An 18,795-nucleotide genomic window follows, 5' to 3' on the forward strand; every position below is an offset into this window, starting at 1 on the left:
GTAATCCAAGTCCTTTTTAAAACCTTCTGCCAGATTCTGTACTCTCCAAATCTGTACTATCAATATATGTAACTGATGTTGATGTAAACAATATCAGCAGTGAATCTTTCTCTGCTCTGTCTTGCTCAGCCTTTCCAGCAGTGACATAACTAATTCTAGTTCTTGACCTGAATGATAACAAGCTATTAGTAAATGCTATACTGACCTTGATAGCTGTGAGAACAACGTTAGCTGAAAATATTTTCATCTTAATTTGCTAGAAATTTTGTTCTAAAGAAATGCTGAGTTCCAAAGTAACAGAAAAGTTTCCCAATTACAGTTCTTTCTTCCAGGTTAATACATTTTATTAAAAATAGCTCAAATCTGAATGCAGCAGAGAAAACTTACTCCCAGAGGAATACATGCTCACTGTGCCCATTTTGTGTTATGTTATAATTTCTCACCACGTTGCAGATAGCAGAAGGAGCAGTGACTGGTAGGGAGGTCAGGGTGCTCAAAGCTGAGAGTCTTGAGGTTGTTCCACTCGTGGGTCAGTCAGCTCGGGATTTGGGTGTTCATCCCATAAGGGATAAGGTCACATCACCATCTCCTGGAAAGAGCTCTTAGGGTGGAAACGTTTTTGGCATGATGCTGCAAAACAAAGCAATGCCAGCAGTGAGAAGGGCTTGGCAGTGCTGTCACACACTCACGTTCCTTCCAGACAACAGGTCTAAGGGCAAATGTTCCCTTGCCCATGACAGACAGCCATGAGTTGCTCAAAGGTCTTCTCTTCTGTTGGGCAGGATAAGTCCTGTGCTGAGATAAGGAGGTTGGCAGTGATTTCAGTGGGCAGCCTGACTTCCCGCAGGGTTTATCAGTCTTGGCATCGACACTTCCTGCCATTTTACTCTCTTATCAGCCATCCAGATTTCACCACATTGTTTTCTAATTAATATCCTTTCTCTCCCCTGCCATGGTGGTCAGCTGGAAGCTTTCTATTCCATATTCACCACTGAGCAACAAGACCACGTCAAGTCTGTGGAGTACCTGAGGAATAACTTCCGACCACAGCAAAGCCTGAACAACAGGAAGGTGTCTAAGTCTGCTGTGAAGGATGCATGGAGCCAAGATATGACAGACATCTTGGAAAATCCACTGGGCACAGAAGCTTCCAAAGGTAGACTACGCTTACAAATTTTGCATTCGACTAATGAGAGATTTTTTTTTTTTTTTCAACTTTGTCATTAAATTGTGTTGAGGATAGATGTGAGCTGCCAAAGGAATAATGCAGCATATGCAGGTGTTTTCTGCTGGTGTATGTCAGCAAATGAACTAACCTGTGCCTGCCTGCAGTTACCTGTGAAGCTCATTGTCATGAGGTACCATGTAGATAAAACCCCAAATATGCAAGTTTCAAACAGCCAGTGTCCCTGTTCTGCCAACTGTAGGGCCTGAGAGATGCCTGACAACAGGAAATGCTACGGAAAAAGTTTAGCCCCCTTAGCACTGGCTCATTGGCTGTTTGAGTCGAAAATGGGCTATCCAGATGTGGTTATGATTTTCACTTCTTACAAGAAAAAGACTTCTGAAGAAACACCGTCCTTTTAATCAAAAGTTTATATCAACCTTTAGGTAATGGTGACTAGGGGAAGAAAAAAAATCTTTTCCTTATAGACAGATGATTTCATAATATCTTGCTGAAGTGTTTCATGTGCCTTTTTGTAGAGCAGCTGGTGCTTGCTTCTGTCAGACACTGGCTAATGAGCAGGCTGGAGGGGGCAGGAGGGAGGCTGCAGTTGTTGCATTGGCACAGACAGCCTTGGCTAGAGGAACACATAAAAAATTCTGAGAGAAATGTGTGCGGGATAAAATAAGACTAGAAATAAACATCATTTACTGCCTTTATTTGCCTTTATTTTATTGACTGCTGTTATTTATAGGTAGGAGAAATGACATGTAGTTCCCAGTCTTCAGTCTTAAGAAGTGCACGGTGCTTAACCAGTCCCGAGTAAAGCTAAAGGACAGGGGGCAATTTGCCAGAAGGAAATAGCTAAGCAGATTTACAAGCTGCCCTTGCGTACCTGGCATTTTCACCTGGCCAGGCCCACAGAGCGTAGTTTTCAGATGTGAATCATGAAAACAGCTGCGTTCAGCAGCCTCACCTTCCCACAAGAGTGCTGAAAGAGTGTATTTCTCAGGGCTCATTATTCCGTGAGCGTGCTTATTTTTATATATATAATATACACGTACACAAACCCCATTTACATTAAAGGCAGCCTTGGGATGGAGAATTTACATCAAAAGTGAGAAGGAGATCTTGGGATTGAAGAGACCCTGCTACGCTCTGATGCTCTGGTCTGCAGTTTTCAATCAGTGTTTTAACAGCAACGTGTGTCAATATTTATTTCTTCAGTTATATCCTGTGTAATATTACTTACCCAGAACAGTGATGAAAGTTAATAGGTTACGTTATGTTAAAAGCGACAAAACTATCTAGTTATTATTTTGAGTGCAGCCAAGGTACTGCTGGTATGCCTGGTATAATATTCAAGATTTTCTTGTTTTGGCTGTATGCCCAAATATTCCTTTCCTCACTGCAAGGTTTTTAAAATTATAAAAATGTTTTAGGTGATTTTTACCCCACACGGTAAATGAGTGAAACCCACGATTATGGGCATTATGAGTGCTAAGGTCTGTGTTTAATGGGGTCACCTTGAACTTGGAAGGATTGATTTTGAAGGGGCACTTGAAGTAACTGGAATGATTCTTACTGATTTTGCTCCTTGTGGACTCTTACAACTCAGATTCAGCCAAGTGCATGTGGCTTAGTTAACGTGATGCAAGCCAGCTCACTGGATCAAGGGAGCTGCATAAAGATGAATCCATCCTCGGATAGTTTGGTGCCTGGGTGCTTAACATCTTACATGTCTGGGGAGTAGTTTCCTGAGAAAGTGCTCCTTGGGTCCTCTCCCAGCATTTCCAGGTCCTGTAATCTCTATACTCGAGCTTACATCATGCTTCTTAGACTCAGGTAGGGAGTTACTATCCCCCTTCCCGTGATCTGACAACATTCAGTATGCCATCTAATGGCAGGGATGATGCTAAAGTCAGTGATTTCTTTTTCCCTTGAGTTTTTGCTATCGGAAGGTAATGGCTGGGCAGCCAGTCTTTTTGTACTGGCTCTGTCAACTTGTCACTTTTTGGGCTGTGTGCACACCAAGGGACACTGAAAATAGGTGTATTTTTTTTCATGAATTTAAAAATAAATGGATTGCTGCAGTGTTACTAACACAAAATTTGTTGCGTATTCTCCAAAGGTTACAGGGATGAGTTATAGCTGTTCTAGAGATATAACAAAGTGGATGTTTCTGGCCCCTTCTTTGACAAAGGTGAACAGTGATGATGTGCCTGGACCACTGCACATTCTGAACTACTGACATATAAATAAAATGAGTTGAAGTCATAATACTTGAGTGAAAGCAAAACCTATTGTTTATTCAGCTAGTAAATACAGTACCTCTTTATACAATGTCATTCATGCAAAAGTACCAAGAAGCTGAATACAGAGTGCTGCTCAGCCAGACAGTCTAGCATACAAATATAAGAGCGTGGGGTTAGCATAACAAATTTATTTTATGCAGAATCTTCTGCATACCTCACAGTTGCATCTCAGTGCTTTCCACATTGTGTTTAGGAATGTGACCAATGGCTGTCACATGTTACCTCCTGTATACTCTCCTGGCCTTAAGTTTGTATGTTGCAGAAGAGGACAAGGTCATGAAAATGTGTCTTTTACTTCCTGCAAGGTAGTATGGTTTGTGATGGTCTTCAGCTCTGGAGGGGAAGTTTGGATTTGTTTGTCGGTGTGAATTTTTGCAATTTGTTTCTTCTGTCACACACTATTAAGTCTGTGGGCAGTAGTGCTAATCTAGAAAACAGTATAGTGTTTGTTATGTAAGCCTTTCTTAGTTTGGAGGAAAATGTGCCCAGAACAATTTGCATAATGTTCAGAATAATTTTCAGAATTCCCTGCTGAATAGCGAGCTTCAGATCAGTGCAAAGCAGTGAGGCTTTGCAGTTGTCCATTGATAAACGTGGGATCCTGAACCCTTTGGCAGCAAATGGGAATGTTTTTTCCTTGCTATCAAAGCCATCTCAGGTCACAGAGCAGGCTCCAATGAATTTGGGTCCAGTCTGCGAGCTAAATGTGAATGTTGCATTTTTTCTTTTGTAGTTACTCTCCTTTTCTTCTTATTTAATTTTAAAGAGGCATTAAAGGGAGATGGCACCGTTTACAACAACCAGAATATAAGATGGCAAAAATATTGTAGTTAACTTGAAACAGCGTAGAGGACAAATTTTCCAGTTGACAGTGGAAACTCCAGCTTCCTTTTGTGTTGGTTTTTAGTAGGAGGAGTTTTCTTTGGTTCTGTTATCTCATTCCTTCCTCCTGTTTGCGAAAGCTAATTTAAAGCAGTTCTTGTATGCCTGAGCTAAAAGCCTACACATAAGATCTCTGCTAAATCAGAGCCCATGAACTGAACTTAATTCTAAAGTTGACCCAAGAGCTGTTTTAAGAAACCATACAGACTGCCTTTAAATATAATATTTCTGAAATACACCATTCAAGATATGCACAATGCAGCTATATAATAATAACAGCTGGTAGATAGATAATAAACCATCATACCAGAGGACTCATCAGTGTTACACTACCATTTAATATAAAGCTTTGCAAATTTTGAGGTTCTCTGTACAGACATGCTAAACCATGAGTGTATTTGTAAAATGTTCACCGGATACTGTGAATAACAGCCAGTGGCAGTGCTTGAATTTTTGCAAATAAATATCTCTGTTAAAATTTTCTCCTTTCTTATCAGTCCTATCCTCTGTGGCTCAGAATTGTATCCTTCATGAATTGTGTTCATGGCTTTCCATAGGCAGCTTTCAGACAGTTACTGCTAATTATTTGTCAGATTCATGGTGTACATCGCCCTTGATGGACAGAGTTCTTACATAAAAGTCTGTCCTGTATAAGGACCTGATCCTGCATATTCTTTGGTACACTCTTATGTTGTCCCATGAAGGAGAGAGATATTAGATATTTACAAAACCTTACCTGCTTCAGTTAGATGGAGGTAGGGAAGCTCAGGAGAAAAAGGCGTTTCATTTCCTTGTTTCAGGATGTACCCCATGTGCGACAATATTTGCCCATTTTATTTTGCTGCTAATTAGAACCATCAAATGTTGGTTCTTCTCTTTATGTTTTTTAACTCTGGAAGAAAAAAACCTTTAACCTTTCTGTCTCATTAAACGTGCTGCAAGCCTCCCAACACTTAAACAAGCATCCCATGTGAGGGGCTCTTGACATCAGAGTTTTCTTTCACAGATGCCTGATTACTTCCCCAAAGGTGTCTGATTACTCTTTGCTGGAGTCTCAAATGATGCTGTTTCCCATCAGTGGGAATTCGCCTTAGAGTACCATCTTTAATTATGATCCTAGGCTAAGTTAAATAATAAGCAGTCATAAATTCACTCTAGTAAAACTTAGCTTGGAATTCTAACAGCTGGGACATTTCTCTAGTAATGTGCAGGTGATCATTTTCCTTAGAGCTCTTTGTAAGCTGTAGTGATACCATTTGGAAGTCATTGTAACCTAATGCCACTAAAACCACCCAGAAGGCACTTGGATTTTCCCTCCCCCATGCTTTGCACTGGAGGCATTGCTCCTGCTATCAATCTGCAGTCAAAGATACAGCACTGCTTGAGCAAAACAGTTCAGTTCCTATGCGCTACTTCAGAGCTTCTGACATTGGAAAAGAAACCAAGGCTTCCTGTGAAGGTATTGTGTTTTTGGCATGGCATCATTGTGTTGGAGTGCATCATAGAATCATAGAACCATTAAGGCTGAAAAAGATCTCTATGACAACCAAGTCCAACCATGAACCCACCCCCACCATACCCACTGACCACGTCCCTCAGTGCCACATCTCCATGATTCTTGAGCACCTGCAGGGACAGTGACTCCATCACCTCCCTGGGCAGCCTGTGTCAGTGCATCATCACTCTTTCAGAGAATAAATTGTTTCTAACATCTAACCTGAACTCTTATGCAACTTAAGTTTATTACTTCTTGTCCTATTGCTAGTTAGAATGCATCTCCACTGCAGCATTATCTAAAGTCTTAAGTTCTGCTGGAGATGAAGCGCAGTGCAGTGACATCGTCGTTCTGAGACAGATAGTTTAGAGCTCTGATGGCAGTATTTCTCATTGAGAACAAGTTATTTGCCTCATTTAGAGCCTTTGTTATTACTCCCAGTAATTTGTTTTTGCTTTCTAAATGCACATGTTTTATGAGAACTTCCTCAAAACAACTTCATGGTCTCTTCATGCCCTCAGGTTCTCTCCGGGAGGACAGAAAGGAGATTAGCAAACAAGTTCTACTCCTACAGAATGTATATACTTTATTCAAACCTAAACGGCCACAAAATATTGTATAGCATAACTGTAATCTCCTCTCTGAAACAACAGCATTGTAAATGTAAATTTAAAATAACACACATTATTGACATCTTAAGATGGAATTGCTAAAGCAAAATGATGCTCTTCGTTTTCTTTAAATATCTTAGGGGAAATGCAAATGAGCAAGAACATTTTTAGTTAATTTATGATATGTTTACCACTTGATTGTTCTTGCACTTGAGAAGAATCAGTCTTCTAGGTTGATTTCCTCATAGCTTAACTTCTTCCCCCTTTCCTTGGATGACTGGATTTTTCCTACTTTTTGATTTCATATTGTTATGAAGATTGCTCTTTCCCATTCCATTCCTCTTTCATGAACTGTGTACTTTAATCAGGTCAGCGCCCTACTGCTGTGTGCTGGTGCAGATGAATCTATGTATCATTATTAGGATTTCAGCTGGCGCAGCAGGCTGACTGGGTGCAAAAGGTTGCACTTCAGGGTGGTAACACCACACTGCTAATTGCTTGCCCTGCGTCTTCCTGCACTGGAGGCTTGCCCAGCTGCCACTACACCTCAGTGCTGTGAGCAAGTATATTCCCTTCCTGCTGTGAGAGTCTCTTTTGACATGTTCCTTGGGTACCTGCCTGTCTCTTTAGGCAGAAATCAGTCTGCTCCTGCATGTCTCATCTGTTCCATCTCAGATTCGCTTTTCTCGTCCATGTCTTGATCTGCAGCGCTTGATCCTCATGTACACTGCTGTCTTGGAGGGCACAGTGCAGAAGTGGGAGAGGAGGGGCTGCCTAAATAGTCTTGTATTAGTCAGGTAGAAGACAAAGCATTGCAGGACAAAAAATGATCCATTTTGAAAGGAAGTCAGGTGCAAAAAGATGTGGTGCATATACTTCTGTAGGCTTCTGCTTTCACCAACTGTAACCTTTGTGAGGTTGTCATGTGAGCACTGCATTGAGCTACACCTGAATATAGTGGACAGCATGCCAGTAGTTTTATTAATAAGCAGTAAGTAACTGCTTGCGCTTGTTTATATGTTACACATAAAAGCATAACCAAAAGAGCAGGAGGAATAGAGTGAAAGGTTTGGGTTCATAGCTGCCACTGTAGCTAGAAGAGCCAAGTACTTGTAAGGGAACTGGATGATTTATTCCACTTAAACCTGTTGGGAATTCATTTCTGCACTGCGTACCCACTGATCCAGCTGTATGGCCCATAGAAGGACTGATTTTAATTTTAGCCTTCATTTTACGTTGGTTTGTACTGTGCCTGTGGAGCATCTTTCTCATTGGAAAAAACCTGCAAAAGCTACAAAAGGGAAGCCACTTTCCCACACTGATTTTGGGCACCCTTGAGGCAGGTACCAGAATGCTCTCCTGGCCCCATTGGCTCATTCCTCCTATGCGTCCTGGTCCAAGCAGCCCTTGCAAGGACATTGGAAAGGGCAGTTTGGCCAAAGCAGCAGATATGCATCCTTCCTGCAGGAAATCCCTCTTGTTCCCCATGTGGATTCAGAACATGCCACTGAAAGTGATTCCACGTGTTACGTCAAACACACTATATAAGGATGTAGATGTACATTTTAAACACAGGGCACCCTTTGTGTGCATGTACGTGTGTGTAATATAAACACAGAGCTTGCAGAGCCGATCCCTTGCAGACATCAGCTTAGCCCAGCATGGCATCTGATGGAGCAAAGCTGCTCTGTGCCTGCTGAGGATTCAAGGATTCAGGCCACAGCTGTAGAACGATGTTTGTGAACTATATGAAATATTTGGGCTCAAACACAACCTAGTAAAACATATAATCCATGCCTTTCAGAAAAATAGGATCAGTTGCTGTGATGCCATGGAAACTCAAATGCTAGAAAGAGCCATACAGGAATGAATCAAACGTGCTTCAAATGCTGGTTATACATTCACTGCAGGAAATGGGCAGGTAGAAGAGGGGCAAAGCCAGCCTGCCCAGTGCCTCTGGGCCAGCAATGCCCCATGTTTAGCTCAGGAGGTTACTTCATGGGGCTCAAAAAACAAGTGCAGGATCTGTCAGTGTCCCTTACACCTTAAGAAACAGCCTTGTTTGAAGCATAGTGAAAGGTAAGAGCAGGGAAGATAAATAGTCTGTCTCCTAGCTACATTCTGCCTGTGGATTGAAGTAGATCAACACAAATATTTGCGTGTACAGCATGCTCCAGAGCCTGCAAATGCCTGCTGGCAAAGTGCAGGCAAAGGTAAAGGAAAAATGCATGCTTCTCTTTAAAGCAATTATCCTTATATATTAATAATGTCATTTATAAGTACTGCAGGAAGTTAACAGCATACGCTAAAGCAAAGAAAAGAATTGCACGCATTTAGTAAAAGGAGTAGGGCGAAAATGTTGTAAGTATGCCTCATAGCACTTTTCTATGTATTAGAGCATGTGTTGTCTCTGCATATGATCCTCGTAGTCGATTTGTTATCCTCTGGGAGCACAGCCCTTGCTGAACTCCAAGATTAAATCAGACAGCCAAAAGAATGCTGTTGTTTGTCATGGGTCAGATTCCCTTCTCAGGCATTTCCATCGAGTAGCACCAACACGAGGCAGCTGGAGCTGGCACTGTATCACCACTGGTACCAAGATTATGTTGGCATGGCATTAGAACAAGTGTGAATGTATTTATAGTTTTGAGGGCCTGATAATGAGAAGGAATATATGTGTGTGTGTACATATTGTTGAAACCATTTTTCTTCCCTTTGCTGGTGGTAGCATTGCTTTTGTCTTGTCTGCAATCAGGTTTCTGCATGCTGCCAAGCTCGGCACAGTGTTTTGCCAATAGCGCAGGCATCGATTACGCTGTTTGCAGGCTCCTCTGACATGAGCTGGGAAACTCATGGCTGGGTTGGGCGTCACTACAGCAGTGGCAGCAAGGGCTCCATCTGTCCTGCAGACCTGGCTCTTCCATCTCTTTCCCAGTGCTGAGGTTGAGGGGAAATAAGCACCCTCTTTGCCTCAACAGCTTGGCTGCCCACTTGTTTGCCCTATGAGGAAAAAAAGCATGCAACCTCCTATTGACCTCTCAGCTACTCCTCTCTTGACCTTATTGGGAAAAATGTCCCCTCTGCTTTGCAAGGGAGAAACCTTTGCTTTGCTTCTCCTTAGCAGTGGAAGAACAGTTTCATGCCACCAGTCCCATATATGTCTGAAACAGGTGAGAAAAATGAGAAGCGAAGCCCCTCTCACCTTCCAGCCTGCAGCTGCAGACCTAAGCAGCACAAGACCCTTGTTGCTGTCTTTTAGCTGCCTCTGAGCAGTCCTCAGGCAGTAGCATGCTATGGGCACATCCCCATATGCATATGTTTCCTCCCTCTGTGTATGAATTGCTTCAGAAGGTCTGTGCCCATCTCACAACGAGGGATTCAGAACTTCACTGGGACGTTGCTTTTCTGTGCAGAAAAATGTCAGAATTCCATCCTTCAATACACATCCCGTGATACCAAGGAAGAGGAATGGCAGGTTTGTGTTGCTGAGACATGTAGCAGGAGGGAGAGAGTGGGATTTTCCAAAAGAGGGCATAGCACAGCTAGAAATAACTGCGTTTAAAGTAGTGACATTTTTATGCACAGAAAAGCTAACTTAGAATATTTTTAGAGGATTTTATAAATCCCTCTGAGCTCAGTACCTCTGGATTCATCATGTGAGATACCTGTGTTACAGGCAGAAAATGTACAAGGAATAACGCCATATATAGCTCCTGTGCTCTCTCATGCTTTCCCTAAGTAGTTCTTATAACCACAGGTAGCATATGCAAAAAGCATAATGAAACCCAGAAAGCTTGGCTGCTTTTGCATTTCTCTCTCTGAAAGAGAAATGTAGGCTGCTTTTGAAAACAAACAAACAAAAAAGGAAAGCTGTCATAATCTCGCTGACATGCCCTTTCTGCAGTCAGGGGTGTATCTAAATATCAGTGGTTAATTTCTGCAAAATGATAAGCCTTCTTTTTGTCTTTCAGCTCTGTGAAATGTAGCTGCCAGAAGCTTTTGGATTAAGCTTTATCAGGCTCCAGTTAGGAAAGCCTCGTGGAGGTTACGTAGCCAAATACAACACACAAATCAAATTATGGAAGAGATGAATGTGGAGTTGTTAAATTAATTTTGTTTGTTCCAGCCCACTGGAATGTTTTTAACACGAAGAAAATAATTCTGTGCTGTATGACTGGCCTGGCCAATGCTTAGGACTGTATTAGCATGCTGCATTTGTCTGCAAGTGGTAAACAGGTTTTCTCTAAGCTTGAGTGAGCTTTTGGGTTTTATTTTTAGAGTTCCAGGACATGCAGCACTCAGGGCATTGTTGCATGATGTACAGCAAATGTCCCATCCTGCTGAGCCTCCCAGAGATGTTCCTGTGGCCCCAGAGTGGCTGTTTTGCCTCCAGGAGGACCTGACACTGGCAGTCTGCTGGCCCTCTGTCATGTCTTTGGTATCACCCCTACACCTACACAGTGCTAGTTCAAGTATCTCTACTCTGTGTTCATTAAGGTTGGAAAAGACCACTAAGATCATTCAGTCCAACCATCACTCACCCCCACCATGCCCACCAACCACGTCCCTCAGTGCCACATCTCCACAGTTCTTGAACATACCCAGGGATGATGACTCCACCACCTCCTGAGCAGCTCATATCAGTGCCGTACCATTATACCACAGAGAGACACCCTGAAATCTCCCTCAGTATTTTTAGTATCCCTTAGGATCCAAATTTAACATGGAACATTAGTAATACTTTCTTAAAAATAGCTGAAATCTGCCATTTCAGTGTGATGTTGGTTCCTGGGCTGGAAGCACATCATGAGTTCATTGGATTTTTTGCTTATGTTGCCTGGTTGAAAGAAAACACTGACCAACCCACCAACCCACTCGTGTTTCTCTTTGGTGTATTCTGATTCAGTCCTGAGGAACACTCAGTCATCTCTTTCCTGACCCAACCTCTTTCTGCTTCTGTTTGTCCTGCAGGCACACATTTTGTGGAATCAGTAGAAGCTCTTTAGTGTTAAAAAAAAAAAAAAAAATAGAAAAGAAAAGAAAAAAAAGAGAAGAGCTGCAATTTTTTTAATCTTCTGCTGAAAATCCAAGGCACACAGAATATTGAAAGGAAAATTACCTCTGTGGAAAATGCCAGTTGTTTTATAAATGGTCAAATCATTACATTTTTTCTTGCTTTTCAGACATTTGCTACGTTATTACACATCTCTTTAATTAAATCATCAAATTGAATTATTGGATCAAATGTTTTTTTATTTCATTGTGTCCTGAGCAGGTTTGGTTAAATTAATAAAACCATATGTTTCATTTTATAAAAAGGATATTTTTTTTGCCCATTCATAAGCTGTAAAAAAAAGAAAAAGTGAGCGAACAGAAAATGCTGGTTATTACTTAATTACATCAGGTTCTTCTAAGTGCCTCTGAGGAATTGCAAAGCAAAGTCATACTAAGTCATAAAAAGTTTGTAACATTATTTACTGTGAAATAGCAGCAGAGTAAATTCCATCTCCTTTTGGCTGGCCATGAAGGCAGCTCACCCCAGTCATGCAATGTCTCAGTGAAGTCTTGCAGTCATTGAGCTGCTTAAAGTGCCCATATCCTTGGATCACGATGCACGGTCGCAGAGGATGTCTTAATGTTGAGCCTGTGTGTCTCCGTTTACCCTTGGAACACACCTGTTTCTCTCCTCTGATAGTCACGAGCTGTTCAGAGTTGTGTGGATGTTGGCTGCGAACAGTGGTGTGGGGCAGAGGACATGGCAGTCCCCTCTCCGTTGGGTGGCTTAGGGTCATTGTCTGAAAAAGCACGGGATGGTTGAGAGGGGCATTGCAATTAAGGTAATCTGTCTGTCTCTCATGAAGGTTATCTGGTTGAATTATTTCTACAACAATTTGATGCGTGATTAACTGTATAAATCGCTGGATTTCCTCATGGAGAAGGAGGACTAGATGGGCTTTTAGGTCTGGGTATTCCTTCACCCTGGGTACCACCTCCAATGGGATTTGTTTAGGAGGAATGGTGAAGGCCGGCATGGCATTTTGAGGAGTGATTCTGTGATGGCAAAGGGCTTCAGAGGGGGCAGTTATGATTTATTAGTGCCGTTATCAGTAAACAGTGATGTAAAGGAGAATTGATCTGACAGTCTCAGCAGAAGGAGGTGAGCATGGAGAGGCATACCAAGAACCACGAAGCTCTGTAAATCTCAGCAATGGTGTCTGCTCTCAGCTGTGCCCTGAGAGCCAGGTCCAGCCCCCTCCTTCAGCACCCAGCTGCATTGCCAGCAGAATGAAGCTATTGGGTGTTTTTCTGTTGCATTGGTAATATTGGTGTGTACAGCGTTCTCTCTCTTTTATTTAGGAACTGTAACTTATTTCAGGAAAAAAGATTCAGATCCATTTCAGGGCAGTGCAGATCTACCTCACCGGAACTCTATGCAACAGCAATGCAACAGCAGAGCTATAAGACCAACCTGGAATTCCAGGCCTAGGAGCAGATTTTTTAGTACAACCAAGACTCTGTAGAAGTGAAATAACGTCCAAATGTATACGCAGTCACCTACTTGCAGCATGCATACAAGCTGAATGACTGGCTCTGAATGGAAAAGTCATATTAGGAAAAATAACTGAAACAGTGTCAATGTGATGGGCTGGTGACACTTTGACTTTCCCTGCCAAAATTTATCATCTCCTTTGCCACAGCGCGTGTATTTAGGCATCATTTCAAGTGTTTTTTCTTGGTTCAGAGTTCATATTTGGAAAGTGAACGTGAGAATCTGTCCCAAACTGTGTATTTTAAACACGATATTTTAAAGCTTGAAAAATATCTAAACTCCATAGTTGGAAAGTGAATGATAGACTTTATAGATAGCATATGAGTGCCATCTAGTGTTTTTCATTAGTACCTCGACCTTCATATTTCAATTGCTTGAAAGATACGTTCTGCAGCAGCTGGGAGTGGGTTGTGCTCTGTGTCCCAACCATGTACCAACTTCTGTCCCTGCACTCTGGGTATGGTGAGGAAGCCACAGCTTTTGGAGGCTGGCTGGAGGGTTCTCCTGCCTGCTAGCAGGAGGAGATGGCTGAGGGCCATCAGGTGCTGCTCTTTCCTGAGCTGATATTTTAATGACAAACAGTTCAGAGACTATGAAGGAAAATATGTAGGAAAAAAAGAGCAAGAAGTAACCTCTCGTGTACAAAAGATGTACTGGTTTAAGAGGAAGATGATTACCGACATAACAATGTCACATTGTTAGAGGATACAACTACTGCCAGAGCCTACAGAGTACACCAGGTAGTTTTCTCCTTTCATATGGCAGGAGACTAAGGGCCGGGAAAGATGGGGCTCTACTGTAAGGGAACTTGTGAATGTGGAAATACAAAACTTTTTAGTGACCAGGTTTAAATATACGTGCAAATGCTAGCACTAAAATTAAGGCAAAGCACTGAGCAGCCAGCTTGCAGAGAATGGATTCTCTCTCTCCCTTTACTCTGGAGAGCAGAAAGCAGCTGCAGGTGGTATTAAATCCCATTGGTCTCAGTGGATTGCAGTGTAAGCTATTACTGCAGGCAAGGGCATTAAAGAAAAAGCTTGGGTCTTAGAGTAAGGCACAGTTCTCCCTGTTTGTTTTCTCTCAGTTATTTACAAGAGTTTCATATTTTTCTTTTTCAGCTTGCAGCACTCCCCCAGTCAACATGAAAGTGCAACCTGTGAACAGGACAGCATTGCTTGTAACCTGGAACCAACCAGAAACCATCTACCACCCTCCAATCATGAACTACATGATCTCCTACAGTTGGACTAAAAATGAAGATGAAAAGGAGAAGACTTTCACCAAGGACAGTGACAAGGACCTGGTAAAACCACAGCATCAGCCCCAGACACATGTATCAAACTGTCCTTACACTGTCTTCTCAGCAGAAGGAAGCAGAGAAGGGAAGCAGCTGTTACATTACAGACAGACTAGGATTTGACTTGCAGTGTATTGCTATTAGATTGTTAGGCATTAGTTGAACATTGTCTAACAGACTTACCCAAAACACTGGTGTCTGAATTTATAGTTTATGTGAGTGCATAAAGGACTAAATCTGCAGACACGTTTTCATGTGCTGTTGCCGAGAAGCAGCTGGCTGAGGAAATTGTCAGACTCTGAGTACCTTTTAACTTCTGTTCAGCTCACAGCCTTTCACATTAAAATCCCCGATCCCCCAAAATCTGCTGCTGGGTTCAGGCTCTTCCCTGTGCACAGCCCTTTGCGGTCTTTGGATCGGTTTCTGATCTGTAAGTGCTGCCAACAGTAGTCAGGGCTGGAGGATTATTGCAGAGTAGCTCTGTGCATGCACTGCCTCGCTCCTGCTGTAAGAGAAAAAGTGGGAAGAGCAAGACAGCTTCAGCACAGATGCAAACACTGATCTATCTCCTCCATTTAGGATTTGATCTGCTTGTCATTCTTGTCTAAGTGGAAGCAAGTATTGTACCAGTCTTTAACGTTCTCTGCATATGAAATCAAAGTGACATATTCAGGTTTGAAAGGCCTCCGTTTATTGTTAATCAAAGAAAGCCTCTAGAATAATGAAATCAGTAATTGTATATGCACATGAAAAATGCAGGAGCACAGAGTGTTATTCCTAATGACTGTTATCATATTTTTTTTTTTCAAATACACAGTCCTCTGGGCCCATTCAATCAGTTATACAATAATACTTCTCTTATTCCCTTAGATGAAGATTCTTTTACTTCATTTTCCATTTATATTTTCAATTTCCCCACTAGACATTGTTATCTGGGTCACATTAGGGAATGATGTGCCTCACAAAACCAGACAGGAATGTATTGAAAGGCACCCAAGGTTATGATGTATTGTAACCTCTCTCTTGTCATAACTTTGCACTCTTAAGGGAGATTTCATTTTAATCAGGTATAGGGAGGAGAGCCTTAATCAGCAAAAATGAGGTGGGCATGGAGACAGCATCCTGTTTGATGTAAAAGAAATAATTAAAAGTGCAGGGGATGTGATGGAGTGATAGCTTGGAAATAAATTGCTGTGAGACCCTGTGCTGTGCAGCAGAGCTTGGAGGTTAAGAAAGCAACGACAGCTTAGTCTATTTTAGAGGCAAGAGAAGAAAGAAACTCTTTTTCAGAGGAAAGTGCAATTTGCCTTTAGTGCTCTGGCAGAGACAGCTGGGCTGTCCCATCTTGAAACAGCTAGACAGTGTTTTGCTAAAGAGATCACTGGTATTTCAAGTGACCTCCACAGCCACTGGTGTTTTGTGCTTGAAAACCTGAACTGATGTGATTGCAGTTTAAGGCAACACAGAGAAGTAGCTGGAAGGCAGCAAGGCAGCATCTTGTGTGTAAGAGTGTATAGCAGCATCCCAGCCAGTGTGCTGAGCCATTGCAGGCCACCAGCATCAAGTTGTTGCCACAACTTGTTGGTTGCAAAATAGTCGGTTTGAACATATTGTCCTTTTCTGGGCTTAAAACAGGTTTGGGACTTGCATCTCTGCCAACAAAAATCTCATTTGAATTCCCTTAAGATCAAATAATTTGGAGTGTAGGTGTTTCTGAGAGCAGAGACTCTCAGAGCGGAAAACTGTCATAGGGCACATTCACCTCCTTTCTCTTCCTTGAGAAACAGAATGAATTCTGCAAGGTTTGAGTGAATCATTTGTATCCCAGGGAAGTCCTTTGACCTTGGTCTTGCCCTTTCTTGGGGAACCAGTGAAAATTTCCACTCAGATATCAGTGAGGACATTTGTGCCATGTAAGACAATGTTAGCACAATGCTTTATATATTTCAAACTGATGGACAGTACTGTGGGGGTAAAAAACTGAATAATATCTATTTTTTTTAAACAGAAGGCCATCATTAGCCATGTCTCACCTGACATCCTTTATCTGTTCAGAGTTCAAGCAGTTTGCCGAAATGAAATGCGTAGTGACTTTAGCCAGACTATGCTCTTTCAAGGTAAAAAAAACCAAACGTACATACATATTCTTACATTAAGTGACTCTTTGTGTGTTTAACATTTTCTTTACAGAATGCTATATGGTGTGGAATGATTTCAGATGATGTTTTTGAATGCATGCATATAATGCTCATTTGATATTGTAACCAGTGACTGTCAGTGTCTTATTTCCAGTGATGGGAATTTGCCTAGTGCAAAACTTTTCTTGGTATTAGTTTTCTAGAATAAATCCATTGCAGATTCTTACGCATCAGGAACACAGCTATAGCAGAATGTGCAGATGATTGGTATCCCCTTTATGTAAAGGGAGAAGTAGATCAGTCTCATGTTGAGAATCACACGTAGAGATGTTTTACTGTGCGCACAACACGGACACAGCTTAGTTCTGCCCCAGTGTCTGCAGTATGTGCTTGGTGTTAACAACAATGCAGGGAGAGCAGGAAACAGGGAATGTCCTGCCCAATCAAAATCTCACAATTTCTTAGTATCTTATCTCAGCATAGTGTTATGAAGTTTACTTTGGGCGCCAGGCAGAAGTCAGGAACTTGTGTGTTACTGATTATGACCTTTTTAGGCAGATGGCAGAATTGAAAGATTCTTTGAGGTGTGACCATGATACCTATTAAATTACAGTTAAAGGAGTAAATAGTTACTGGCCGTTTTGCCAGGTACGCTGGGAGCTCTAGTTCAAAGTGTTGGAAGTGATCACACATCTACAGTGAGAGCAGATGTTGTGTTTCCTTCCAAGTCTCCCCTAAAAGAAATTTTATTTCAAATCTTTAGCTGTGTTCAAGTGTCAATCTGAGCTTTCAAAACATTGTTCAGAATGTGATTATAGTTTTACTTTAGGTAAATAGCAGTATATAAGGCTAATATTATGACAAAGGCAGAAAAAAAGGCCAGGCCTGAGCGGTTAAAGAATAACACATCTCTCTTTAGTCACAAGTACAGAGTTAGGTGAATAATACCAAAATTGCCTTAACTCCAGACTGAGAAAGCATATATATTTTGGACTTCGTTGCATGCAACAGGTCTTCTCTGACATTTTCCTGCCAAGCCCTCGGTTACCGATTCATCCATAGGCCTCAATTTCCTTTCCCCGTTGACAGGCTTAATAGTAGCAATTCAGCAACTGTTTAGCAAGAATTGTATAGTGATATGGCTGTCAGTTCCTGACTCCCTTCCCAGTCCGCTGAAATGCTCTTGTTCTTTGTTTCTCAGCTAACACTACTCGAATTTTCGAGGGGACCAGAATTGTGAAAACAGGAGTGGTAAGTTGGGGGTCATAAATCGCTGCAGTGAGCTGATGGGCGCTGGGAAGTCGGGGCAGTGTTCCCACCAGGTGGCAGCACGATGTTGTGAATGTGATGCAGCCCGTGCTGTCCTGGGGAGGTGGTTGCTCAAAACCAAACCGCAAAGGGTCTCAGAACCCACCTGACATGTTGAAGGGATTTTGGCTTTTTCACTTCACATTCTGAGAGGCTTTGACCACTGGGGTCTCGTGAGTTAGAAAAAATTCTTCCAGAAGATGTTTTGAATGCATTTGGAGGGGATATGTGATCTTAATGACTGTGGAAACGAATTTAACTGTCCTTACTAATTGCATAGCCAAAAGTATATGCAACAAGAATCATGCTTCATGCACAGCATCTTAGCTCAAAACTATCAATAACTGAAAAAACTATCAATATTCAGTACACCAAACCGTTCAGTCAGATTTATGAACTGAGCTCATACTATTGAATTTTGTGTAAGTACCCTGCTTCTGGTTTTATTCTGTTCCAGTCTGATATACTCCCTAGTAAGCAAGTAAGACATACAGAGGTTGAATTTGAATGATTAATGTTGGTTTAATGATGTATAGAGGTGTTCTAGATATATAAAATCTGCTGCCAGGTTGTAATAACCAGTCCAGCTTTGAGACTGCACATGCCAGCAATGAGCAAATCTCACAGTGCCTTAGGGATTCATACTGATAAGTATCCAAAAGTTTAGATGCTTATTTAAAGTTTTGACTTGAAATCTATAAAGCACAGCTTTGCTTTTGAGATCTCAGGTACTCTATGATTGCAGCTGGTTAAAAATAACATGTGAGAGCCTTTCTTGTTTTGCTGCAGCATTTCAACCTCATGGCTTGATTGAAACTGGGAATTGCAGAGATGCAGAAATACTGTTAAGTTACAGATTTCAGCTTCAGAAATACAGACATCTTATGGTCAGTAGGACCTATTTAACCCCTGTTTGTCCTTGTATGGTAGGCACCTTTCCACCTGAATCTAGTATCAAGAAGCAGATCTTACTAAGTTAGAAAGAGAACACGTTGAGGTGATGTGGACAGTGTTGATCTCGGCTCTCGCACATA

At 41.8% G+C, this 18,795-nt stretch overlaps 1 protein-coding gene across 1 annotated transcript in view; it reads left to right on the forward strand.

Annotated features, from left to right (window-relative positions):
• PTPRG (protein tyrosine phosphatase receptor type G) overlaps window positions 1-18,795 on the forward strand; it is a 378,843-nt gene that overhangs the window by 287,088 nt on the left and 72,960 nt on the right. The window contains exons 8-11 of the mRNA XM_031606378.2: window positions 964-1,156; window positions 14,137-14,321; window positions 16,324-16,432; window positions 17,655-17,704. Coding sequence (XP_031462238.1) covers window positions 964-1,156; window positions 14,137-14,321; window positions 16,324-16,432; window positions 17,655-17,704 — 537 coding nt within the window. The remainder of the gene's footprint in view (window positions 1-963; window positions 1,157-14,136; window positions 14,322-16,323; window positions 16,433-17,654; window positions 17,705-18,795) is intronic.

This window comes from Phasianus colchicus, chromosome 11, assembly GCF_987193195.1.
Source record: "Phasianus colchicus chromosome 11, bPhaCol1.hap1.1, whole genome shotgun sequence".
In the NCBI taxonomy this organism is placed as follows: Eukaryota; Metazoa; Chordata; class Aves; order Galliformes; family Phasianidae; genus Phasianus; species Phasianus colchicus.